The 27,386-nt window shown below is 37.8% G+C and overlaps 2 protein-coding genes across 5 annotated transcripts in view; both read right to left on the reverse strand.

Annotated features, from left to right (window-relative positions):
• Positions 1–27,386, reverse strand: part of LOC134839524 (large ribosomal subunit protein uL11-like) — a 359,274-nt gene that overhangs the window by 328,639 nt on the left and 3,249 nt on the right. The gene's annotated exons all lie outside the window — the stretch shown is intronic.
• On the reverse strand, positions 1,793–26,390 carry LOC134840653 (eukaryotic translation initiation factor 4 gamma 1-like). 4 transcript variants are annotated; one of them, XM_063856617.1, is made up of 17 exons: positions 25,583–26,390; positions 25,353–25,412; positions 24,690–24,903; positions 23,515–24,143; positions 12,738–13,689; positions 10,489–10,872; positions 9,788–10,110; positions 9,151–9,588; positions 8,714–8,731; positions 8,102–8,287; positions 7,628–7,975; positions 7,157–7,462; positions 6,436–6,913; positions 4,226–4,511; positions 3,837–4,038; positions 3,123–3,684; positions 1,793–2,827 (listed from the first exon to the last, which is right to left on the reverse strand). In XM_063856617.1, exons 1-17 carry the CDS (start codon positions 25,823–25,825, stop codon positions 2,652–2,654), a joined length of 5,805 nt encoding a protein of 1,934 aa, XP_063712687.1. In that variant the 5' UTR covers positions 25,826–26,390; the 3' UTR covers positions 1,793–2,651. The 4 variants fall into 4 exon arrangements, with proteins under 4 accessions (XP_063712687.1, XP_063712686.1, XP_063712690.1 ...); XM_063856616.1 differs by having other exon boundaries at positions 4,226–4,514; positions 25,583–26,383; XM_063856620.1 differs by having other exon boundaries at positions 3,189–3,684; positions 4,226–4,514; positions 25,583–26,379.

The following is a 27,386-nucleotide window of genomic DNA, read 5'->3' on the forward strand; positions in this document are numbered from 1 at the left end:
CATATACATAAGAAAGCTAGGACGGATTCAATTCCCCCTTCACTTGTATTAAGTCGATCCTAAACTGTCAAACCGCCTTCTCGATGTTCAAAAAGCTGTTGAAATTTTCCATTTGCGCTCGCATCACTGCTTAAAGAACACCAATAAATGTCTGTCTTTTATTTTAGGGAACTGATCGTGTGCGAAAGAGACATCAAAATCCTCAGCCTAAATTCCTTCCGTAACAAAAAAACTGGCATGAGTTTACAGAGGCGAAGCTGCACTTCGCAAAGACAAGGGAAAAAACTAAGAAGTAGCGTTAAAAAAGGTCAAAACATAGTCAAGAGACAGCTCAAAATGTGTGAAAGAAAAAGAAAACCGAAAAAAAAGTTAATTGCACATTTTCAACTTCTGAATCTCAAAGAAAAAACCTATCTCGGCGAAGCTCTTTGATTTTCAAACACTGTTTGTGATTGTTTTTTTTCGTGAACTTATCCCATTTCGAGAACAAACTGGATCAATTATTTCGATGGGAATTCAGAAAATTGAAGTCTATTTTTGTATTAATTTTAAATGAAATCAGATTAAGACAAACCGCAAAAAAACAAATTCGAGCATGAAAATTGAGATTTTCTTGTTACAAAAAATCATAAAAACGTAAAGCCACACTAGTTTTGTAAAATATATGCCCTCTACGGAAATTGAACTTCAGTCTTTGGACATTCGTGTCTTCTGACTCTCAAATGAACCTCAGACATGTACAAAAATTGCATGTAATAATTTGGAATGTAAGAAGTTAAAGGCAACCACACTAATTTTTCATAAAATGAGTTGGAAAATAAGAAACCAAATTATTTACAAAATAGTATTTCGGAAAAAATCTCGTGTTTTCATTTTTGTATGAAACAAATAGCTCGACACTGAAGGGCTCCAAATAATAGAAAGGCTAAAATAACTTTTTGAAGAAAAACGAAATTTTCAACCTCATTTCTTTCTCAAATTGTGGTCGGAAAAAAATATATAGGCCTACCCACTACACAGCTAACCTTTACAGCAGCGTACTTTTTCACAGAGCTTTTACACCTACCTTATATACAGTTTTACCCAGAGGCGAAGCAATCAGCTATAGTGAAAAAAAAAATTTTGTGTCCTGTAATCGGAGCAACTGTGTTGTATTCCGGAACTACACAATTTTTCCCAAAAAATCTTTGCATAAAATTTTAACTTGTTTTATTATTCAACCTAAACCACTTCCAGATTCCTTACTACTTAGCCTAGAGACAACGCCGTCGCCTTTTTAATTTTTCCTAAGAAAAAAATCAGCAAAACATATATAAGAGTCTTCACTACGTTCATTACTCTTAAAAATAGGAAATTTACCAACTAACATGCGTCATTTTACAATTTATAGAGCGGACGCATTTTAGAATCCGAAAAAGTTCATTAAAACATCCGACCCTGCCCAGGTTCGAACCCTCTTATTTGCTGCTGGTCTCCTTCCCTACCTCTACGCTACAGAACCATGATACCTTGAAGCTAAAGGGCTATTTGTCATATAATAGTCAGTGTTAATAGCTGGATCAAAATGAACACTTTCAAATGAACACATTTTGTCGCAACAATTGCATCGCAACAATATTTGCGACTCAGGTTGGGAAAAAAGAAAGTTCATACTATAACTAACATGCCAACGCGTAATCAAGATAAACGGTTGAAAATGAAATTTTAACGCGATCATTCTGCCCACTTTTACGGCGACTAACCAGATACTGTTTTTTTGTTCCGTGATACTTTCGTATATGATTTAGAAAGATTTAATTTAAATATTTAAATTCATATCTCGAATCAACAACTTTTTTCTTTAGCCCTCGCACTTCTCTTATGGATGGAAAGCAACAACATCAACAACTTATGTACAGTGACAACATCCTTTGCAGTGGTGGATGTTTGTTCACGGGCGGTGGGTGGGTTTTTAGGGTTAGGTTAGTTTTCAGCAGACTTCGGGGTAGCTCCGGTTGAATACAGGGATAATGGGATGGCTAATTCATAGCCTTTTATCGAAAATTATTAGACATTCTTTAGCATTTAAGAATGGCCATCTAAAGCAGCAGCAACGTTTATCCTTAAGTTTTTCCTCAACAAACTAAAACACGGCTTAACTGAAAGGATCGGATTAAATAGATTTTTGTTGAGAAAAATAAACAATGTCAAAATTTAAAACTTCTGTCATAATATGCCACTTTTAGCAAGTAAAATGCAGTTAACTGAGGATATAAGATCCGTATGGTTAAAGTTTATGTTTCAGTTAAGTATGATAAAATAGTAAATCATAGCATGTATTGTAATAGCGTCACTTAAGCTGCTGAAAATCCAATAGCACCACCTGTAGGAAATAACAGCAACAAAAACATCACAAACAAGGATAAATTTAAACAAAGCCTCAAAATGAAGAGAGGACGACAAAACCAAAATGCATAGCAATTAGCGTATCGAAAGTTAATTAGACAGGTCACTATTAAATCTGTCATCCATTATAATCAGCAGGTGCTCAAGTGGCTCTTCGTCTAGTCAGTTGAATGTTCAAATTCTCAATTCTCTGTTCTGTTGTCCAAAAAATGTAAAGAGGTTATGTTTTCCGTCCCATACCGTCTTTTGTCTCAGCTTCTTCTGCCCTAGTTATCACTGTCGCTTTCCTCGTCGAGGTACTCGAAAAATGATTTCGTCTCGTAAACACACGTGCCCTTTCCTCTCACGTATGCTGGTTCCTTGGTGCTTTTCCACTCTTGGAAGGCTTCACTCGTAATTATAAAATTGTCGTAAAGGCATTTGAAAATACAGTCCAGTACGCCTGAAACAACACCAGCTTATTAATCAGTTCATATTATGATTTGCAGGCTAGTTAATAAATCCGCATCATACTTGTACGATACAAATTTTACTATTGGAACTCAATGGTGCGCTATTGGAATCAGTGATTGGAACTAAACGCACCATTGAGGAACTCCAGCTAACAGGAAGGAAACATTATGCACAACACAACTAAGTCACGTCACGAATTTTTACAGTACGATACCAGAAAAAAAAACAATTTGAGAAGCACTTGCACAGGTCACGTCACGATTAAGTAAGCGAACATTTTGCACCTTGATTACTACAGGCGGGACTAAAGCGGTAAGCGGTGGGTGAGTGTGATCCATTAATGTGTTCACCTGGAGGATGCTGTAAATCTGTGACCAGAAACTGTACAGATAACAGACAGTGAAACATTTTCGTCTGATCTTTGTTTATATATCTCTCCAAAATATTTTTCCTCTCTGTGAATAGCGTCTCGTTAAACGTCATTGGATTTCCCTTCACCACACAAGATTTACACACTACTCGGGTTAGGAGCGCAATGAACTCGGGTGTGTCAATGTGGTCTCTTAGATCTCGCTGGATCATGTCGAAGATTTCAGGCACTGTCGATTTGGTAGTGGCTTTCTGAGTTAGATCCATTAGGTGCGATTCAAATGAGGTCAGGTAATCTGAAGCGCCTGTTCCTGACTTGGATTGCGACGACTGTGATGATTTGCCAGAGGACTCTAGGAAAGCTAGATTTCGATCTCTGAGGAATTCTGAGATTGACTCGTTTGACACATGATCCGGTACAAATTGTCTCCAATCCAACTTCGCCAATTTCCACGCATTGCTCACGAATTCTTCATTCTGAAACGAACAAAATGATTTCTATCATATCAATATTCAACGTCAAGGTAGATGGTTTAACAGGGATTATCAAACAAACTTAAGACAGTCACCTTTTTGCAAAAGTTATGGTTTCCAGTTCTTCGATTTGTTGTAAAATAAAATGAACTTACCTTTTGCTCGACTGTCCTGAGTGTGATTTGTGCGAGAACATCCTTGGCCTTGTCATATTCCACCAGTCCACTCAGCATCTTAGGCATGTGGGAGAAGGACAGCTGTCCAATCATCGAGGGGGCAATCAGCACTCCATAATAGTCCCATATGCGAGGAATGTCACACGAGAGATCGATCGCGTTTGCAAACGACTCTGTGATGCTAGAAAACAAACTCTTTCCAATGAAATCATAAGTAAGAAGCCAATAATACAACAATATTGAGAGGCACCACATAGTCCAGCTATAAATGGCAGGAAGTCTTTGCAAAATTTTCAGCTTCAATGCTCTGTGGCTCACTGTATGCACTTAGTATTTTGAGTGCTTGGGGGAGTTCAACTGCAACTTACCCTTCGGCTAAATCTTGAACTGTGATGGTGCCAGACTTGACAAACTCGAACAGCAGTTTTCCAGTGCCCTCTCTGTGTTTGTCTTTCTTCTCCAGAACATAATTGATGCAGTGCTTCACCATCTGAGCTCGCGAGTCTTCTGGTATCTCTTCGTTCACCACTTCAATCTCCTCATTGGCGTCTCCTAAATCGATGTACTCATCGATTACGCCTCTCGCTTTGGTCTGTAGCTGCTCTTCCGTCAGAGACGCAATCTTCGATTTGACCGGCTGTCGTTTGTCTGACCCTACTAAAACAAATTATCAATTCATTCTAAATTATTCATGGCCTTGGGCGTTCCTTGAGTCATCTACAGACAGTTACGAAATAATCGGATAAACAATCAAATAATAAAGATTTTATCATATCTTTAGCAATTTTTGAACTCGCCTGGTTGCTTTCCACCGAACTCACCGAGCCTAAGCCTAGTTGCTTTCCACTCTTAGCACAGATTGTTGACCAAAATAATTTTATGAAATAAAACAAAAAAGACTTTTCTAGGATCAACCGTATAATCTCAATTTGGTCACAATTTTTATGTGGGATTGCAATAGAATGCTGTTAATAACCTCAACTAACGTATTTTAAATCAATTTTCGCTAAATAAATTATGATTTTTCTATAAATCTAAGGCATGCTCAAAGTAATTTCCTGAAAAATCCATATTTTCTCCCCCTAAATCAATTGGGTGGGGGAGATAATTGTACGGTTGATCCCTTTTCTAAATCGCGAATTTTTTTTCAACCTACTGTTATTGGTCCGACCGGCGCACAGACAATTCGGCCAAAGACAATTCAGCCAATTTGAAATTCAGCCAGAAATATAAAGACAATTCAGCCTGAGACAATTCAGCCAGTTTTACAAAACGCTAGATTCGGAAGAAAAAAATTGGAATTGGAGTTATTTCTCGGTTTAAGGTCGCCGGTGGGCGCGCTACGCGCGCGTCGCCGCGATAACCGGCTCTAAATTTCGTATAGAGTCCTACCCTTTGGTGGCAAGCTCGCAACACGTTGGCGCGACTGCGGCGGTCACAATTATTGGCTGAATTGTCTTTGGCTGAATTGTCTGCATAATTTTGGCTGAATTGTCTGTGGCCGAATTGTCTGGACGCGGGTCCGACCATTTGAAAAATAGAGAAACTTTGTATTCGGGTGTCTTCTAGTTTTTTTTAATCGTTTTCCACGCAAAAGCAGATTCCACAAACAATAATCGGAATGGTTTGAGTTATATATCAGATTAAAGACCTTTCAGTCGTAATTCGAACGAGTTAAAATTTTGAAAAAATTTCCCCGGTGTCGAGAAAAACCAGATTGAAAATTTGATTTTTGAACTAATTTCAAGCTAATAAGTTAAAAGCTTATTTATCCTTAATTTAAGCCGTTTTACTTGCCTTAAATAATTGTTGGAGAATTTTAGCTCCAATTTGAGAATCAAAAACTTCAAAATGCACAAAAAAAATTCTGCAAAAAAAATTTTTTTACGATTTTTGTTTTCGTTTTCTAATCATTTTTTGTACAAATTGGACTATATTACGATGTTTTCCGACTATGAATATCGAATATGCTTAATTTCCATTCGTTCAGATGATTTTATCACAACGCGCAAAAAAAAAGACCGTAATTTGAAAAAACCAGTATTTTTAAGACTATGGTCGGTCGTAACATTCTGTGTTACTTGCACAGCAACGGGCTATCCTGATTTACCTTAAGTAAAGAGTGACTGAAATAGGTCAAACCTACAATAAGCAAGAATAACACAGAGGCTGAGTTTCGCTTCGCAAACACTTGCGAGAACACGACAAAAAGCAGCTTTATAAAGGGCACAATAAGAAAAATTCGAATTAATAAATAATTCGAATTAAAAATTCGTCTACCTCTGAGATTCGCACCTGCGACCTAGAGATTAAGAGACTCACACAGTAGCCACTAATCCACGGAAGCCTAATGAGAACCATTAACCACTCCTTCAAAATAAAGCTGAGAACAGATGCTATGCTATTTCCAATGCTACAGTGAAATTTCCAATAAAGTGAACACTTTTATTTTCGAGTTAGGTTAGAAAAAAAGAAGGTTCGTAATAAAACATTACGCAGATCGATAGTGTTAAAACCGACCCTAAGCCTAGTTGCTTTCCACTCTTCGAGAGTGGTCGGAACAATAAACATCACATGCCTGAAGATGATGGTCCAGACAATGGCTGAGAAGGATATATGGATCTAGCTTTGTCTGATCTGTCCCGACTGTCCCTTCCACTTCCACTTCCCCCAGACCCCGTATGTCCCTGGAACTTAAACGACGATCCACCTGTACTCCACTTGCTGCCTCCTGAATTGGCTGGCGACATATTTCTGGATCCGGCGTTGTTTCTTCCCGCTCCAGAAATGCTCTGGACACTTCTGATTGCATCTTCTCTACTCTGTTGTCGCTCTTGTTCGGTCGGTCCGCGGTTACCATTTCTCAGATCGACACTGCTCGACCTGTTGGAGTCTGGTGCCTGTTCGTCGTCCATGTCTAGACCTACGTATCTGTTTGTAGGTTTGGAATTGCCCTGACTTGACGTGGGGCCAGCCTGGCTAGTTCGGTTAGCTCCAACTCCAAGGCTGCCTTTGCTCCATTTGCTTTGAATTCCCCCTCCCAATTTAAAATCGCCCTGAAAAATTTTCCTTCTAGCAAACTGTTCACCGACGGATTTTTCCTAGCATAACTAACCTATCTCACATTCTTATAATTCAAAAGTACCATTACTCATGTTAATTGCAATTGATATTAATTCACTTCGATTGTGTTTCGTTTTAACTCCTTATTTGAGACCATCTATATTGTCAGGTCGGTACCTGTGCATATTTGAACACTGCGTTGAATCACCAGAAGCTTGGTTTCAAAATATGCTTACAAGTCCTCCGCTGCTCTTGACGCTTGTGATTTTGCTGATGTTTGCTCTCACATCAGTCACTGGCCTCGTGCTAGCAGTCTGTACTTGCCACTCCTGTTGTGACTGATGCCCGGAATTGCTCATCCTGTTGCCACCTCCGGAGTATGAGCTCTGGTATTTTCTGTCATTATAGTTGCCCTGCATCTGTCGTGAAGATTGCTTCAGCTCTTGTGCTTTCTGTTTCATTGCAAAGTCTTCCATCTGTGCATCCTTGTGGATCTGGTCGATGGTTTTGGGGGCGGTGTCTTTTCGGGACTCCCATTTATTCTGTAAATCAATACATGCTTTACTCACGCGATATCTCAATTCAAAATATGCTCCTCTGATCCTGCATATCCAGTTATATATATGGGATGTGACCACTCAATTATCATGGAACTTAAGCAGAACTAAGCCAAATACACTTGTCTGAGCATAAGCGAAAACAAATACCTGTCTAAGTTCGATGACATCCTGAAGCATGAATCTGATTCTAGACGACGTCTGTTTTTGGGCTACCATATGTCCGATTCTCTTGAAGTACTGGTCCATCAGGTTTCGCCCGGCATCGTGGTCCATCTTGCGTCCGATGGTTGTGAGCAATTTGCACAGACACTCGAGACGGTCCTCGTCCTTCGTTTTCAGAAGCGACTCAATGCATGAATGCATAATCTTTTCGGTCAAGAAGTCGAGCTTGAACAATTCTCCGATGAAGCGATTGTTTCCTAGATACTTCTTCTTGGACTTGCGCATCTCTATTTCAAGGTTTTCCAGTTTTTCACGCTTTTCTTTCTCGGTTTGCTAAAACAGATAAATTATTTGTTTATCATCGAACTTCAAAGCTACGGTGCAATCCCCACGTTTTCGTCCGTTTCCGGCGAGCGGATCGAAGTGAAAATCTAGACCAAGTATCGCAGTGAGTGTTACCTCTTTGTTGTTCTCGATGACAATTTTCTTGGCATCATACTCCTTTTCATAGTCTTTCTCCCTCTGGAATTCATTCTGGCATCTGTTCAGCAGATACCTTCTGAAGTGTCTAACCACTGGATCGTCTTCTGATTCTCCATGACTCTGGTTTTCTGCGGGATTCTGGTTCAACTGCGCAGCTTGTCTCTGAAATTCAGAAAAGTAGTAAATGGTATTTCTATTAAAATTCCAACAAACAGTTGTTGAAAATAGAAGAAAACAAGATGGTTGTTATTAAGGTGGAGCAACAAAAATTGATGAGCTTTGTCGTCACATGCAAGTTTAACAACCTACTCCTTTTCTTTCAATGATAATACTGCAAATCTTCGGAGAATGATATGTTAACGCATCTATGATTCTTGTTGTCATATTATATCTCTCTCTTCAGTACGTCAATTGCTGAAATTTCAAGGTTACAGGTTTTTAATTGGCTCTCTCATTCCTGAAGTGCAGTTTACAGCCACCAACATGCAATAGACTATCTATGCCAAACAAAGTTGATTATCTGAGTTTAATTAGAAGGGGGATTAACTTCTAGTTCTGCAATGCACTTTCCATTTGGCATGCTCTTACCGATTTGTCATCCTGCTGCTATTAAAATAAGAAGAAGACGTGAGATTAGTTTTTGAACAAATTACCATTTCGTCATTTGATTAAATCCTGAACACATTAATTTGAAGCATGAAATATAAATTGTTCACATTCTGGTACAACTTTGTTTTCCAGCCATTGACAATGAACAAAAGTGACGCAATGCTAGCAAATAGGATACAATAAAAGAAAACGAATAATCGTTTCTTAAGTCTTATCAACTCCATGTCTCCGTTTCATCACTTCAAATTTCGTTTTCATTTCGATTCAGCTCCATTGCGGTATCCTTATCAAACATGTGGTTTGTAACCATTTATAACTCAATATTCTTTAAGCAATTGCACTAATACAATGCAATCGTTTTAAGGTTCATCTTGCGCAAAACAGAACTCTATAATATCTTCTGGTTTGAAACTTACGTTTGATCTGATCGAGAGCACTGTTTTGCACATATTTGCATATGCTTCCGCAAAGTTGGATTCCATGCACGCTTTGTCAAACAGAATATCGATAACATCACTGACTAATTCGTCCGAGTCAATATCCAGCAGTGCCATTTCTTTAGAAAGCGTCGAAAAACTCTGAGGGGTCAGTTTGTTCAGGATCGCTCTGGTCTGTCGTTTGATGTGATCGTGCTTTATCTCCATGTCCGATTTATTGCTCGTATCTTGCTTCCATTTCGCTTTCCATGCACTCTCGGATGTTTCCAGGGTCTGCTGCTGCTCTCTGAGATTCGTCTTGAACTCTCTGGGCTGTTGATTCATCTGGTTGTTTCTGTCTCCTCGGAAGCTCTTATTTCCACCGCCCATGTTACCGGTCTGATAATTGTTTTTGCCTCTTGAATTGGTTGGCCCACCCTAAAAAACCAAATGTCTTTAAAAATAACACAAAAATTGAGGCGAGGATGTTCTTAATGAACAAATTTTTGCTAATATATACAAAGAACTATCGGCAAGAACTTTCAGAACAAAATTCTCGAATGCCCACTAGAATAGGCTTTTTAGCACGAGAAAATAAGCACGGGAAGTATGGCACGAAACTGAAGCAATGACTTACCCCGACATTTTTGCCTCTGAGGAATGCGGGTGCGAAGTTGTCATGCCCCATCCCTCCTCCTCTTCCGTCATGTCCCATCGAACCGTGTCCCCCGTAGCCTCCCCCATACTGCCTGTCTCCGTACGACTCTCTGAAGTCACTGGCAGTGTTCACATTCTGGTCGAGAGGTCGCAGGAATGTGGGGTTGTGTGTAACTATGTCTTTGAACACGTTCTCTTCTTTGAAATCTGCTTTACGCAAGGAGGCGTTCTTTTTCTGCATACTGAGTAGGAAGTCTCTGTCGTATTTCTTTGTCTTTGTCAGCTCCTTTGACTTATCCTCTTCTGAAGCAAACCGATTTTCCTCATTATTACATTCAGGTCTTGCTCATATTACAAATTGGTCATTGCTCATATCATTTTCGGATAATTTCTACACCAAGACACAAGTTATGGATGCTAAAAGTGGTTTCAAAATTCAGAACCTTTCTTAATGAAATTCTTTCTGAAATGGGCTCAAGCAAATTTTATTGATTGCATGAGCAAAACTATTTACAACACCACTTACGAAACGCAAATTTTATATTTAACAAGCTGGCTCTTGAGCTACATGAAAAAACTAGCAAATTCATTTGTTCTATCGAAGTAAGTAAATTAGTATACATTTCGTTTGCGTTGTCACAAATTCAGCTCAAAATTGGAAATTCGTCTAAAATAGCTGACCTGGTGTCTCATCTGGCACAGGCTTGTCTTCCCACGAAGTCTCCACATCCTTGCCATTGCCACTTCCCGCTGGAGATGTAACTGACGACGAACTCTTGCTTTTGTTCACATTTCCTTCAGCACCCCCTGCTGCCGTCTGACCGTTGCTGTTGCTGCTGCTCGACCCGCCCTCTAGAGCAAGGCTGCTGGGTTTGCTGTGTGTGCCATTCTGCTCTGCAGCGGGGACTGCAACAGTCGTGGCAGCTGACGAAGCGGCGGCAGAGGAGGACTGCGTTTGCTTCGAGTCGCTCTCCTCGAATGCACTTAGCAGGCTGCTTTCTTGTTTTCGGTCAAATTCTTTTTCCTTCTTTTTCTTTTTGTTGCCTTTTCCTTTGACGTTCTGGGCTGAAACGTACGTAATAGGTTAAGCTTGCTAAAATAATATCCTATTTCCCCAAATTTGCAATCCATACGATGAACGGCAATTAAAAATTAGCCTCTTATATAGCTGTTTGACAAAATTAGTGTTAACTTCAAGCAAGAATTTTGCAGTTATTTAACAGAAGTTTGGTATGTGCAGCAAAATTTGAACGAAACTTTACTTACGTTTCTCCTGTCGATCTCTTACCATATGCAAAATATCTGAGTTATAATGAAGCATTGAATTTATGTTTAGATTTGTGTTGGCAATGTAATCTGCAGTACTACTATTAGTTGTTGGTTCTACTTTCTGTACGATATGCGTTTTGATATGTTTAAGGGTTTCCTGGTAAATAGTTTGTTCAATAGTAAGTCTTTCAATATTATAAGTCAAAGTATATATGTTTTGACCTGGTGTCGCGCCTCGTAATTTTATGGACTCTGAATCTAGTTTAAGACTGTGCCGATTTGTCAGACAATTTCTAGCAATAGGGATACTTCCAGTGGTTTCGAAGCGTTCAATGGTTGATATGGGTATACTTATTCAATACTGGTTGCAATCCGCATTCAATTAAAACAATTAAACTCATTTGCATGAGTTAAATAATTAGCAGGACGCAGTACATGCCTCAATTGCTAATCACTTCCAAAACGGGAAGCTCTAATTTAAGAATCTCCATAAAAGATCAGACAACAGAAAATAAAATCTGGCAGTTTTCACATTTGTCCCAATAGAGAAAAATTGAAAGAAGATACAATCCTAATGATGCTCAAAGCAATGCAATTATGAACAAGACGATTAAGTATTCAAAATCGGAACAAAGCCAAATCTTAATGGAACAGAAAATTAAAGAATTAAAACAGATACCATTACTTTTTGGTTTCTCTAAAACATAATCATAGTGCACAATAAGGGACTTTGAAGAGATTAAGTTCACGACAACATAACATCTGGCGCGCAGTTCAAAGTTGAAAAATGATTGCAACTTTTGAAAACGTGGTACAATTCAGAGTGCAACCAAGTTCCGAAAATTTCCCCCTCAGATCTCATAATCGAAATCATGTTACCATTTGCCTGGGTTTGGCTTAAAAACACGTGCTACAATTACATTCATTTCAAACAGCTCAAAAACTTTCGAACAGGCGAATGGTATATAAGGTCTCATATAAAGATGTCATCATAGGGGAAAAGGAAACAAAACTGTTAATGCTGCAAAAGATGTTTTTGTGGTTGTTTAACCATCACAGAAAATCCAAATATTCATTTGCGATAGTTAGGCTTTTCCTCTCCCTCCCCCCATCTCAATTAAGCATCCTTTTTAGGAATAACGAGAGAGGGCTCTTTTTCCTTCCCCCCCCCCCCACCTCACTCAAACATGAAATTAATGGTCTAACGAGTGGTTTTACGAGGTTAATCATGAAGACCAAATATGTTTGTCATGGCCGAATTAGTCTGCATGTCAATTTTCATGACAATCGGACAAAGTGATTAGTAATTTCAAATATTAAAATTAGCAGGTGGGGGGGGGGGGGGAGGAAAAAGAGCCCGAGAGAGGTATAAGGAGGGGTTTTACAATGTTAAAAATTAAGACTTATTGTGTTTGACATGTCCTAGTCAAACTGCATGCCAATTTTTGCAACAATCGGACAATGTGGGAAGAGTGGGAAAGGATAGTTTGACCAATAGACCCTTTTCTTATACCAAATAGTGCTTTTTTCCTAGGCCCAAAAGATGATCTCAATTTTATCAAAAAATGCTCAAAGCGAAATTGCATGTTTCATTGGCGATCTCATGGCACATAAGATCATTCACGGTGTGGCTTTCCGTCTGATTTGAATCACAAACAAACCTGATTCTTCAGATGTAACTGCTGCTGCTGCTGCTGCTTGCTTTAATGCGGCTGCTTCTTTAGCCTTGGCCACCGAATGACTCTCAAACGGAGGCGGTTTCTTCTCACTTGCATTAGAAGAAGTAGAAACCTTCCTTGCTCCCTCCTTTTCCACCTCTTTCTCCTTCTCTGCCTCTTTCTCCTTCTCTGCTTCTTTCTCCTTCACATTTTGACCTTTGCCCTCGGAAGTTTCCTTCGAAGACAGAGGAGTCGCCACTTCCGCAGTCGTCGACACTTGTTTTGTCGACTCCGACGTGTTGCTTCTACCGTCCTCTGTAGCCGCTACAGGAGTGATTTGACTGGCCAGCGTTGAGTTTTCGACGTGTGTCTTCTCCGCTTCCGCTGCGGGTGTTGAGGTCGGCGAAGTTTTCAGTATGATAGTTTTGTTGTCTGTCTCCAATACCACTTCCTGTGACACTTTACTTATGTCAAATTCATAAACTTTGACCTCTTGAGTCTGGCAAGAGCCCGCACCTCCCGCCTTTTCTGTGATTGTTTTCACAGTGGGACTCGGGGCCACTTCATTGTTCTGAGCTGCGGCAGCTACCTTTGCAGCATCTTTGTCCTTGCCCACAGATTCCTGACTATTGTCTGATCGTGGCGAGTCTTTCTTGGTTTCGGGGACGAACTCAGGAACCTTGTCCAGATCGAATGTAGAGAAATCATGATGATGCTGTGAGCTATCCTTGTCTGTATTTGAGGCGTCCGAGTTATTCAGAGATGGGCTGCTTTGTTGCTTGTCATCACTAGAGTATCCATTCTGTGTGATTTTGGTGGATCCGTTTTCGGCGACGATGTCCGTATTGGAATCGGATGGTTTTGATTTAATCTCCACTGATTTGTGAGGTCTCGCATTTCCACTAGCTGTTTTAGCATCTGAGATTGCGATTCCCGGTTTCGGGTCCGTATTGGTCTAAAATAAAACAATTTTCAACGAAGACTGAATTTCGTCAACTTTATAAATTCTCACATTTTTTTCACATTTAACATGATTATCTCAGCTTTTCTTTGATGAGACTCTGAAAAATTAGCAGAAATTATTTAAACTCAATTTCATAATTAGCCCACGCTTGGTTCTTTTGCCGTTTCCAAGTTTTGTCCACGTAGTCTAATTATCATGAAAATTGACAAGTGGTTTGGTTTCGCAATTACAGATATATTTGGTATCGATATACAACTTCGCAAAAATTAATTGTTATACTCTAAACTCATGTTTTTGAATAAAAACCGGCATGAGGTGGGGAAAACGGTTAAAGAACCCTGCCCTCCCCTCCCCTCCAAAAAATTCCGTTGGAAAGAAAATGCAGGCCGAGATTTAACATTCAAAGCAGATAGAGTTTAACACGTGCTATAACTGCACGTAACTTTTCTAACCTATCACAATGTACGAAAAAAAAAACGTGTTACAGGTGTGGGTGAAAACCAAGACGAAAACTAAGAACTTTTACCATACTCCGAGATGATCTTACTCAGTTCCGAACTATTCGCGCAAACTTTAAAAACGAAAAATACGTTAAACATTGGTGAAGGCAGCTTACGAATAGCTGTCGGTAGACACATGAACAAACATTGACGTAAGATATGTTCACAAAAGCGAATTCATTCGACTGCAAATCATGCTTCGGAATAACGAGCTGCTTCAAGTCATGTTCGGATTGACAATAAAGCTGTTTGCCGTCAGCACACAGATGAACCATCAGTCGACCAATGAAGCATAATTAACAACAACACCACAAGCTCATTTCTGCTGTAGCTTCAATGATAACTTGATAACAAAATTCGATGTCAAAACTGAATCGCGACCATTAAAATTTTTTAACGAGCACGTTCTCAAAAAAATTTGCCGCGGATTTGAGACCTCAAATAAAGCAAGAGCAATGTTCGCCTTCAAACCTCAACACAATGAAGAAACGCTATATTGCATTCACTTGAACTGCGCGAGAAGCAATGTGCGCAAATCAAAAAATCGAAAACTGTTGAAATGAATGAAGAACTTACTGGTCAATGGATGTTCTGTTACCATACTCAATCCTGGAAGCACTCTAAGAGAACATACTTACACTCCCCCACTTTATTTTTGAACTAAACCTGTTCAAAACTGTTAAAAATTCGCTTCAAAGGGAAAAAATTAACCTAATCAATTTTTAAACACCTTCAAGACCATGAAACATAATCGAAGTTGGACGGATTCTTTAGATCCATCAATTTTACATAACTTTCCTCAAGTCCAAGTTGATAAATTTTTTTGTTACAAGACTGCTCTATATTACAAACGCTCTACTTATTAAAGTTTCGATGAGCTTCTAGTGCGGAGGAGCTATGGCAGAGCTCGAATCCACGACTTTTATTTACCCCTCAGATCTCATAATCAAAATCATGCAACACTCTGCCTGGAGACAAAAAAAAACAATTGCAAAACCATTTTAATTCACTTATTATTTTTTCATTGAATTTTAACAGGCAGAGGGTAGTTTAATCTCATTTTACGTTGTCATCACTGGGGTAAAACCTTGTGAACCTACACATATACTCCTCTACTACTGAGAAAGTTCGGAGACAGAGGCAAGGCGGAGCTTCACGCACCTTGAGAAGCAGAAGTTTATCAGGAAGAATGTTCCGATCAAAATCATTTAAGACCCTCTTATTTCTATTTCAACACTCAATAAGTATAGTACAAAAAATTGCCACCGCAAAAATTAATGGGTCTCTCCCATAATAGCCCCTCAAGTAAAAACAAAACAAATAAACATGCACAGTGAAATTCAATTAGCATATCGTTATATTTCTGCATAACTAGTAACTCTGCAGCGCTAAATTCAGCACTAATAAAGCATAGCCAACTGATTGTTGGAAAATAGTGATGAACGCAAGTAAACTGAAAAAAAACGACTGGCCTTAAAGCTCTTTGAATTTGTAAAACAATTTATGATGAACTTTTTTGCTAAAATTAACCCAATTTGAGGAAACTGGATCAAAAGGTGAAACTTACTTCGCTCTGGGAAATCTGACAATTATTTTCCATTTTCGAACTTAGAAGTCGATCACGTTTTTCGTGACCTTTGCACTTTTGTTGATCGATAGTGGAGTTTGCCCTCCTTTTAAAAATGGAAATGCACTGAACTTAACAAGAAATAACAAGTCAAACCGCGACAAATCAAAGTTGAGCATGAACAAATTTTACGATTTTTTCCTGAAAAAAAAACAAAAAAATCAGCAAGACCAATATAAGAGTTTTCACTAATTTCATTACTCTTGCAACCATGGATGCGCTTTTGTATGAAAGCACTAACGAAATAAAACAGCAATTTTTTCAAGGTCAATTGAAAATAATTGACGAACTGGAGAGGCTATAATTGTTTTGCTACTAGGCTGGAGGGGCTATAATGGGAAAGACATCAAAAAAGTAAACAATGATATGTTTCGTTCGTTCGGCTAGGAGCAGATCCAAATGAAAACGTAGAAAAAAAGTATATTCGATAGTAATACAAAGAGTACAATACAAAGAGTTCACTACGTTCATTACTCTTGCAACCATGGATGCGCTTTTGTATGAAAGCACTAACGAAAGAAAACAGCAATTTTTTCAAGGTCAATTGAAAATTGACGAACTGGAGAGGCTATAATTGTTTTGCTACTAGGCTGGAGGGGCTATAATGGGAAAGACATCAAAAAAGTAAACAATGATATGTTTCGTTCGTTCGGCTAGGAGCAGATCCAAATGAAAACGTAGAAAAAAAGTATATTCGATAGTAATACAAAGAGTACAATACAAAGAGTTCACTACGTTCATTACTCTTGCAACCATGGATGCGCTTTTGTATGAAAGCACTAACGAAAGAAAACAGCAATTTTTTCAAGGTCAATTGAAAATTGACGAACTGGAGAGGCTATAATTGTTTTGCTACTAGGCTGGAGGGGCTATAATGGGAAAGACATCAAAAAAGTAAACAATGATATGTTTCGTTCGTTCGGCTAGGAGCAGATCCAAATGAAAACGTAGAAAAAAGTATTTTCGATAGTAATACAAAGAGTACAATACAAAGAGTTCACTACGTTCATTACTCTTGCAACCATGGATGCGCTTTTGTATGAAAGCACCAACGAAAGAAAACAGCAATTTTTTCAAGGTCAATTGAAAATTGACGAACTGGAGAGGCTATAATTGTTTTGCTACTAGGCTGGAGGGGCTACAATGGGAAAGACATCAAAAAAATTAAACAATGATATGTTTCGTTCGTTCGGCTAGGAGCAGATCCAAATGAAAACGTAGAAAAAAAGTATATTCGATAGTAATACAAAGAGTACAATACAAAGAGTTCACTACGTTCATTACTCTTGCAACCATGGATGCGCTTTTGTATGAAAGCACTAACGAAAGAAAACAGCAATTTTTTCAAGGTCAATTGAAAATTGACGAACTGGAGAGGCTATAATTGTTTTGCTACTAGGCTGGAGGGGCTAGAATGGGAAAGACACCAAAAAAGTACAAACTATGATGTGTTTCGTTCGTTCGGCTAGTAGCAGATCCAAATCAAAGCGTAGAAAAAAAATATTCGATAGTAATACAAAGAGTACAATACGCATATTAGACAACAACTTTTTCAAAAAATTGATGGAAGAACAAAATTTTTTTTGAATGTACTTTTTTATCAAGTTTTCTGCAGTTTTTTTTTTAATTTCTCAATTGTCGAGAGGGCGCTAAAAGCTACAAAACTAATATTACTAACTAAAAGTTAAGTTTTCATGACTTATTTCCGTATTTTATGCCTGTTTGCTGGCTTTTTTGCTCGAAATTGGACAAAAGTTTCAAACCGGTTGTTCTCTACACAGTGAATTTTTGTTGGAATTATTTTTTAAAACTCGACTCATGACTGCAAGAGCTGTAATATGGTGTATCATTCGACCCCCTGCAATGATTGTGGCACCTGATTTTTCGTGAAAAAAAAAACAAAAAACTAAAACACGTTATTCCTGCCCACTTCAGTGGTCGGAACAAAAACTCGTCGTCATAAAGTGAACTCTGCATGGTGAACTAATTAACTATTTTCGCACATAAGCGAAGCGGTGATTTGCACCAGTTTTAGTACAGCACAACCATAGCATGTCAAAGTAGTCACCGGATAATGAGAAAAAAGTCGAATAACTGAAAACATAGCCAATAGAGAGTTGGAAAAGAGTCATCAACGCAAGCACACTGAAAAACAACTGAACTCCATCTTTCAAATTTCAAAGAATATATATGGCCTTCGAAAGCTCTTCGAGTTTCACGAGCAATTTTTGATTGACACTTTTTTGATCAAATTCACCTAATTTGAGAAAACTGGATCAATAGGTAAGTTTTTAATTCCGCTAAGAAATCTGAAAACTAAACTCCTTTTTCGAAACTAGAAGTCGATCAAGTTTTTTTTACGTTAACACATTCGCTATTAGATAAGGGGTTTTGCCTTTCAGATTTCGAATAGAACCAGTAATGAAAAAGCAGGCATGCTCAAAACTGTTTGCTGTGCGCGAAATCACGGACTTGTCTCAAAATAATTCAGTTTTTCTGTTAGACAATTCTCTAACCTGAAATAAACTTCCGATTTGATAACGCTCGCTAGCGTCAAGCGTAAACATATTTATTCGTCATACTTTAAATGGTAATATCACGCATTAAGCCAGAAAACGCACACACTTAACACGCATTTAGTCATAAGAAAACGTCAAAACATAATGAGGTAAGTAGAACAGAGGCTAGTTTTTTTTTACAGTCAAGAAGATAGCCAACAGAAAGTTGCACAAGTGCCAGTGAAAAAAAAACAAAAAAATATTGAGGATTTTTCAACATTCTAACAAGATGTACATCACTCTAAAGCTCTTTAAATTTAAAGAAAATTTTACGATCTATAACTTTCTCCATTAAAATTACCCAATTAGTTTCAACTGGGTCAATAGGCCAGTTTTTAATTTCGCTGGACAATCTAAAATTGAAATCGAAATGAAGCATTTTCGTGCCACCAGAACTTTGGTAGTTGGAGAGAGTAATTTGCCTTCCTATTCATAAATGAATTGAAAACAAAACCAAAAAACAAACCTCAAAAAAAAAACATAGCCAACAGAAAATTGTAAAGCCAATGAACGCAAGTGAACAGAAAAAAAATAGTTAGCCTTGAAGCTCTTTGAATTTTCTATAACAAATGATGATTTGTCTTGAAGCTCTTTCAATTTCTAGAACAAATGATGTTTCACGAGCAATTTTTGATTGACACTTTTTTGATCAAATTCACCTAATTTGAGAAAACTGGATCAATAGGTAAGTTTTTAATTCCGCTAAGAAATCTGAAAACTAAACTCCTTTTTCGAAACTAGAAGTCGATCAAGTTTTTTTTACGTTAACACATTCGCTATTAGATAAGGGGTTTTGCCTTTCAGATTTCGAATAGAACCAGTAATGAAAAAGCAGGCATGCTCAAAACTGTTTGCTGTGCGCGAAATCACGGACTTGTCTCAAAATAATTCAGTTTTTCTGTTAGACAATTCTCTAACCTGAAATAAACTTCCGATTTGATAACGCTCGCTAGCGTCAAGCGTAAACATATTTATTCGTCATACTTTAAATGGTAATATCACGCATTAAGCCAGAAAACGCACACACTTAACACGCATTTAGTCATAAGAAAACGTCAAAACATAATGAGGTAAGTAGAACAGAGGCTAGTTTTTTTTACAGTCAAGAAGATAGCCAACAGAAAGTTGCACAAGTGCCAGTGAAAAAAAAACAAAAAAATATTGAGGATTTTTCAACATTCTAACAAGATGTACATCACTCTAAAGCTCTTTAAATTTAAAGAAAATTTTACGATCTATAACTTTCTCCATTAAAATTACCCAATTAGTTTCAACTGGGTCAATAGGCCAGTTTTTAATTCCGCTGGACAATCTAAAATTGAAATCGAAATGAAGCATTTTCGTGCCACCAGAACTTTGGTAGTTGGAGAGAGTAATTTGCCTTCCTATTCATAAATGAATTGAAAACAAAACCAAAAAACAAACCTCAAAAAAAAACATAGCCAACAGAAAATTGTAAAGCCAATGAACGCAAGTGAACAGAAAAAAAATAGTTAGCCTTGAAGCTCTTTGAATTTTCTATAACAAATGATGATTTGTCTTGAAGCTCTTTCAATTTCTAGAACAAATGATGGTTCACAAGAGCAAATACTGTTTTTTTTTAAAAAAAAAACAAACTACTTGCGAAATTTTGAAGAGAAAAAATACATGACCTTAAAGCTCTTTGCATTTCACTAATAACTTATGATTGACTTTTTTGTGACATAAATACAATTTGAGAAAAATGGATCAATAAGTATTTTTTTTATTTTGCTGGGAAATCTGAAAATTTAACTCCAGTTTTAAAATAGAAGTCGATCACGTTTTTCATGACGATTACAGTTTTGCTGTTCGATAGTGAAGTTTGCATTCCTTTTAACAAAGGAAATGAACTGAACTTAAAAAGAATTCAGAAAGAAGTCAAATCACGCAAAAGTACATTTGAGCCTGAAAAAATCATCGCATTCTGATTCAAAACACCAAGCAAAGCATTTTCATAATTAGTTTTCATTAATCCAAAAAATCTCACAGAGTGAGAAAGACTTATGGACTCAGATATCATCTTAAAAGGCAACAAAAAACGGCAAACGAGTCGTCGCATAGTATCATATTGAAAGTCCTTGTCGTGCATCACAACGTTCAGTAGCTCATTAGCTCTTTTATGATAGCAACTTCCTGTGTTAATAGCACAGCAACCAGCTAACTTTGTTCCGAATTGCTTTAATTACGACTTAACGTAGAGTTATCAAAATATCTGCTTTAAAACATATCCATAAGACGGTGTAAAAAACAAATGAACGCAAGAAAACTGAAAAAACTTCGATTTATTTTTTTTTTGAAAAAGCAACTTCTACCTGCGAACTTTTTTGTGACAGTAACACAATTTAAGAAAAATGGAGCAATAAGTAAATTTTAATTCCATTTTCGAAACTAGAAATCCATAACATTTTTTGTAACTTCCACAGCTTTGCTGTTCGAGTTTGCCTTCCTTTTAACAAAGGAAATGAACTTTAAAAAAACTTGAAAGAAATCAAAAATTGAACAAAAAATTTTGAAAGCAAACTTTTGCTAATGCGAAACACGCAAAAACGGCACCAGTAAAATTAAGAACGGCCAAAAAAGAATTAATACAGAAATATGACTGAAACAAACGCTCGGACACTAAAGGAGTCGAACTTGGACTTCGCTCCCAAATATATTTGCCTCTGCAACTTAATGCTTAAAGATCAGGCAGCAAAGATTCCGCTTCAAGGGATTTTGTATGACATAAAACTAAACTTTTGTCGATCTAACGCATTTTTGTCACAAAGAAACTCTTATTAAAAAAAAAAGAGCCAGCAGACAGTTGGAAAGTGTCATTGATTGCAAGAGGCCCGAGAAAAGGACTGATTGAGAAAACTTGATCAACTAGGACTTTTTATTTCCACTCAAAATCCTCGAATTAGTAAAAGTTTGCTAGGTATTGGCATCGAACCTGCGACCTCGAGATTTCGAGTCTCACGCCCTGCCTTCTCGACCTCAAACGCTTAATAATCGACAAATACTAGTCACAAATAAAGCAGCTACATATTCTAATAAATTACAAATGCAATGCAGCAAAAGTGGCAGCAAATACACATAGACACAATTTGCAAGTAATAATTTGGAAACTTAACAAACTGACGGCATCCACACTATCTTTGCATGTAATAAATTGGAAAGCGTAAAACCACATTATGTAAAAATTATGCGTTTCAAAAAATTGCGAGATATATTGAACTTCAGAAATCGAGTTTTATTATTATTGTTGAAACAAATAGCTTTTTCGGTTTTCATTTGATAAATTAACAATGCATCAACTAAGTTAACTTAATACTATTCGAATATCAAAGCATATGCAATCAAAAGCCGTGAAGGTGCCACTAAAAATGGCAGCAATATTTGGGACTTCGGTTAGAAAAAAATTGTCGTACTATTGCACTAACGCTCGTTAATGTAATTAATTGGAAACTATCCAGCGCAATTGCGTACACAGAGGAGCTTCACACCACTTGCGATACAAGACAAACATAAAAAAACAGACGTCGGAAAAAGAATGGAAAATGTTGAAAAGATGAACCTAAATTTTCATACATCTCGATAAAAGCTGGAGATACCTGTTTAATATTTCAACGGAAGTTTTTATGCAACGGAACTTTATTTCAACGGAAATAAAATCCAATTTTTTGGATTTTATGCAACGAAACTTTTATTTCAACGGAACTGAGCATGCAACGGAACTTTTTAAAAATTGGACGTTATCAAAACCTTTGTTGTTTCTCTACTTTGAAGGCTCTAAGATATGTCAGGGTAGTTTTCGACAAAAAGTTTCCAAAAAACGGTCAATAAATCAAAAACTGAGATATGGGAGGCTAGTTTTTCAGAAAAGTCAAATAGACTCAAAAAACGGTAAAAAAAAACAAAATTGAATTTAGTGTAAACATTTTTGGGCGTAGTCGATTAAGCAGGGAGCTTCTCGCAACCCGTTCTATCAATTGAACTTAAAAACTCAGATTTGGAAAGGTTGTTTTTGAGAAAACGAAAAATCCAAACATATGGGTAAAATAATCCCCCCTCAGACTTTTTTGAAGGCTGTAGACCCGTTCTATCAATTGAACTGAAAAACTCAGATTTGGGAAAGTCGTTTTTGAAAAAACGAAAAATCCAAACATATGGGTAATATAATCCCCCACAGACTTTTTTGAAGGCTGTAGACAGTGAAGTAATGTAAAAAGAGATTGTAAAATCCTAGTCCAACCTTTGTTGAAAATCGGCAAAGTGAATTTTGAGAGAAAATGGGCAAAGTCAGAGATGTGTCAACTAAGCCGACAACACTTGAGCAGACAAACGAAAGTCCGACAATTCAATTTTTACCGTACATGTTTTTAAATTGGATACAACATACTGAAAAAAAAACAAGTTCTGGCCGGGACTCGAACCCAAGACAGCGTTACCTCTAGGTCAAGTGGAAAAGAACCTGGATATTATTAAGATTCAAGGATAAAGCAATTTGAAAATGTTTAAGAAAAGTTGTTCACGGAAATACGTCTAGTTCCCGATTACAAGACACTTGCTCTCGCAATTGCAATAAAATATTAATTTAAAAAATTTCGTGAAATGAACTGAGTTGAAAAAATTCTGAAATACAAATTTGATGCTTGTACTGCTGTATGAAATAGAACTTTTTTCGGTTCATTGGATGAAATAAAACGCATCAACTGTTCTAATTTATTACTAATCGAATGTCAAAGAACATGCTATTAACATTCCAAAGCAGCCTGCTTCAAAATTACTATCAGGAAATAGCTTAGATTGGAAAAATGCCTAGAAATACACTACGCTACGCTTTTGTAATAACAAATAGGTACCTTTGCTATTTAAAAAAAAGCTGGATATCTCTGTTTTTTTTCGTTATCCCTGCCAAGTTAAGACCATTTATCCACCAGAGAAAAGACCAACATACGAGCTGTACAGCTCATCACGACGAACCGCTGTTGTCCCTGTTTAAGAACTGCATGCAGTTTTTTTGGTTGTTTTTCTAGAATGGGTGATGTTGCTTCACCCTCAAGCAACGAGCACGGATCGTGGTGGGCCTCGAATATCCGACATGACAAAATACGAGAAAAGAACTTACCGAGGCAATGGCTTTGATGTCTATTTCCTTGTTATCTGCGTCCTTGATCACAATCTTGGTTCTGGGCTTGGGGGCGGGCGGAGCTGCTGCTGTCAAACTGGGAGTGGATGCTGGAGAAGGATTGGTTGCGTTGGTATCCGACTGGGCAACTGAAGTACTAGGCAATGACGCGTCCGAGTGGTGGACTGAAGTTGTCGATGCGCCACTTGCCGATGCTGTAACGCCGGCCGTCACGTTTATGTTGCGGTTGTTGCCAGATGTTACGGCACTGTTGTATGAGTGGTGTTGATGAGTGTTGATATTTTCTTGCTGCTGTGCTGCCATGTTGGCCGATGTAGTTACCATTCCGTTGCTCTGCGGGTGTTGATAGACATGCGACATTGCGTTGGCCGCTGGTCCGTTTGGATTCGATTGCTGTTGGAACTGTCCGTACATGCCAGGGTGCATTCCACCGCTTTCCGGGTGTCCGTTGGCAGCTGCGGCCATGTGTTGCTGGTAATGGGCTACCATATTCTGCGGTAGCTGAGGTCTGTTCATGTGTCCATGCATGTTCACAGCCTGCTGCTGCTGCTGCATAAACTGCATGTGATGGGCATTCAAATTCCCTTGATGCTGCATTATCAAGCCGCCTGCAAAACGATATTGAAACTTGACAAAAAACTATTTGAAAAATTAACTTTATATCTGGCAATTCGAAACAAATTTCAGGAAGGTCCCGACAACAGATTTCAACATGTGCCAAATCCGGTTGGACTTTAGCACAATCAACAAGAGAAAAACTCACACAAAGCATTTAATCGTGAATCTAAAAAGGAAAATTTTAGAACTTACAAAATGTTTCATCAATCGATGCTTATACGCATCGACATTTATTTCACAGAAAAAGAATGAGCTTAAGCGATGTGCATGCATGCAATACAACAGCTAACTGAGGTCAGGTAAACTCAGAACATACTAAGATTTCTTAATTGGCATGAGAAAGGTGGACTCCTGTCGGATATCCAGTTTTCCGTTTTTCGAGCCTCTCGATATTCGTGTTCACACTCATTGATTTTATTTGATTGCATAAATTAATTAACTACCACAAGTAAATTAGCTAAGAGTAATTTATTACTTTTTACGCATTTGTTGTGATACAAGATATCCTTTTTCCGTTTCATATAGAGTCTACATACCTGCAGCCGCATGATGCATTGCTGGCAGTGCCTGGGCGTAGGGTGCCCGGTACATGCCCTGGGCGTGAGCATGTGCCATTTGTTGCGCTTGTTGAGCCTGTTGGGCTTGTATGACCAGGTGGTGTGGAATCATGGCCGCATGGGCCTGGTTGGTCGAGTAGACCACGTTGGGCGTGAACTGCGGATTCTGGTGATGTTGCATGAAGTGCTGCTGCTACAAAGAAACAAATTATCCCGTTTACAAAGATGCTTAAATGCGTCTCTTAATTATCAAAAAACCTGTAAACTATCAAAAATAACATGCTAAAAGCACATTTCAATATAAAGTTCAAATCAGCCCCTTTCTTAATTTAGTTTAAAAAAGAACATTCCAGTTGTTCGGATTTCTAGCCGCTCATTCGGCTGCTGGCCGTTCGTATTCTTAGCCCCAGCGTTGTAAAGCATCTTTGAAGCCCAGCGCTTGAACATTATTGCGTCTCATTACGATTTTTGTCAAAGCCTAATATCAGTCATGATTCGCACCAAATCATCGTTTCGAATTTTTCGGCGCATTCAGATCTTACTAGGCTATGAACGAATGATGAAGAGAGCAGCCTTGATCAGCGATTAATCGAACCATCTAGATGATAATCACTCATGTTCACAAAATGAATTTCGACTTACTTGATCTCTGTGGGCATTCGCTTGGGAATACATTGCAAACTGCTGGTGTGGGTGAGGTCCCTAAACAAAAAAAATAACATATACAAAACACTAAACAGCTTTAAAAATAGCCTATAAATAATTATGAAGCACACCAATAACAACAGCTTTCACTATATTTCACTGTTTTTCAACAATTCCAGTAGATTCCTGTTATGATGATGATGATGATGATGGTAGAGGGTTTTTACCTGCTGCAAGGAATAGACTCCGTTGGTTGCGTACGCATTTGCCGCACTGTTGTTGGACATCTGATTGGGTTGAGACTGTCGCTGCTGCTGAAGTTGCTGTTGGTTGTTGAACGCCTGCTGTTGTTGTTGTTGTTGTTGGTGGGGAGAAGAAAAGTTCCCCGATGCGTTGTTGTTGGGTAGAGAAGCTTGCTGCTGATTCAAAAACGGCTGAGGTTGTTGTCTCGGATGATTTCCAAGATGCATCGTTTAGTAAGAGTCGGCGGGTAAAAACCCACCTATGGGAACATGCCCCATTGTCTGAAATTGCGGTTGGCAAAGGTAATAAGCCGAATAACGAAAGCATCTATCCATATGCTTACCATGCGCTTAATCAAGATTCAATTAATTTGGGATTTAAAAATTAAAAAAAGAACAGAATTAAAAGAATAATCGAACTAAGATTTAATTTAGCTAACCAGGAAAACTGTCTATGTATTCAAATAATTTTAATGAAATGACAATTTTTCACAACCAGTTTAGGCAGGCATTATTTGGCAGTAATTAGCGCTAAAGAGTTGAATGAACTTGATCAATAATTTCTTTGACCAACTGGTTTTAATTTAATTTCTTGGACGTAATTGGCCCGCTGGTAATTAAGCCGCAGGTTCTTGCGCAGAAAACTAATACTGAAGAACAATTTGGGGCTCGACTATGGCAAGATAGTAAATGCAATTTGCTCATGGAACCACTTGGACACAGATTGCCAAAATCAAATGTAGAATGCCACGAACACAATAGAAGAATTGAACATTGGTGGTTCTAATGGTTATTACTACCACCAATTAGTCATCTCCAAATTAAACAATGCGCATATCGAATAGATCCAAGACTTGGGAAATACAAGCTGTTCAAGATTAGCACTTGGTTAGAACGACAATAAAAAGTTTCTTAATCACAGGAACTGGTTTTAAATTTCACTAAAGTATGAATTTAAATTTCAACTTCCTGTGATTAAAAAGGCGACAATGCCATTCATCCACAGAGCAAAGGAATCCAAGCATAAACGAAAAAGTTTTTTATGTGCAATGGATGCTACTACAACATATGTTTTAATGAGATCTTAACTGAATGCACTCTAAATCATATTTAAAAACCGTTGCGGTGCATAAAAATAAGTATCAACAAAAAAATGCTAGCTTTCAACTATATATCATAATTTCATTTGATGAAAAATTTGTACGACCAAATTGTGAAAAAAAAAATCAAGCATTCCTGCTGAAAGCTCTGCCAGATAGCTTAAGGGTGAGTGATCGCGAGATACTAAGGTACTCATCAAAAATTATACAAATCGTAAGAAAAAATTTACAAAACTGCAGATTAATTCAGCAAGAGTAGAATGCCGACGGTAAATTATTGTTGTAATAATTTTCCAAAAATATTTCTTAATTGGTACTACTTTACTGCATCGAGGGTAAAAACACTATCTTCTCTGATGAATTGCATCCTTTGCAGAAAGCCTTTAAAAATGGAAGGGTATACTATGGTTTCAAGAGCTGGAAGAAAAGTTTTGAAAGGAAATTAAGCTAAAACGTGAAAACCCATGCCCTACCAGTAATGCCACTGATCAGCAGTTCAAAACAAAATACTTCAACAAGAGTAGAAGGTTTACATGCAAGTAGTAGGCAAATTGAAGAACAAGTTTTGTATAAAAATTACTAGAAAAACAACAAATCAAAAAAAAGTCAGACAGCTTGCTGAAATGTTCTGAATTTTTAAAGTTTTGATTCCCAAAATGCGTTAAAAACTCCAATTTTTTTTAGCAGAG

This window comes from Symsagittifera roscoffensis, chromosome 2 (assembly GCF_963678635.1).
Source record: "Symsagittifera roscoffensis chromosome 2, txSymRosc1.1, whole genome shotgun sequence".
In the NCBI taxonomy this organism is placed as follows: domain Eukaryota; kingdom Metazoa; phylum Xenacoelomorpha; order Acoela; family Convolutidae; genus Symsagittifera; species Symsagittifera roscoffensis.

Excerpts from the sequence above, each read along its gene's own strand:
- LOC134840653 (XM_063856616.1), bottom strand. The coding sequence starts at position 25,825 with ATGCATCTTGGAAATCATCCGAGACAACAACCTCAGCCGTTTTTGAAT. Across the intron at positions 25,413-25,582 it reads GAGTCTATTCCTTGCAGCAG|GGACCTCACCCACACCAGCA; the intron begins GTAAAAACCCTC and ends TTTTTTGTTTAG. Across the intron at positions 9,589-9,787 it reads TCAGAGGCAAAAATGTCGGG|GGTGGGCCAACCAATTCAAG; the intron begins GTAAGTCATTGC and ends TTGGTTTTTTAG.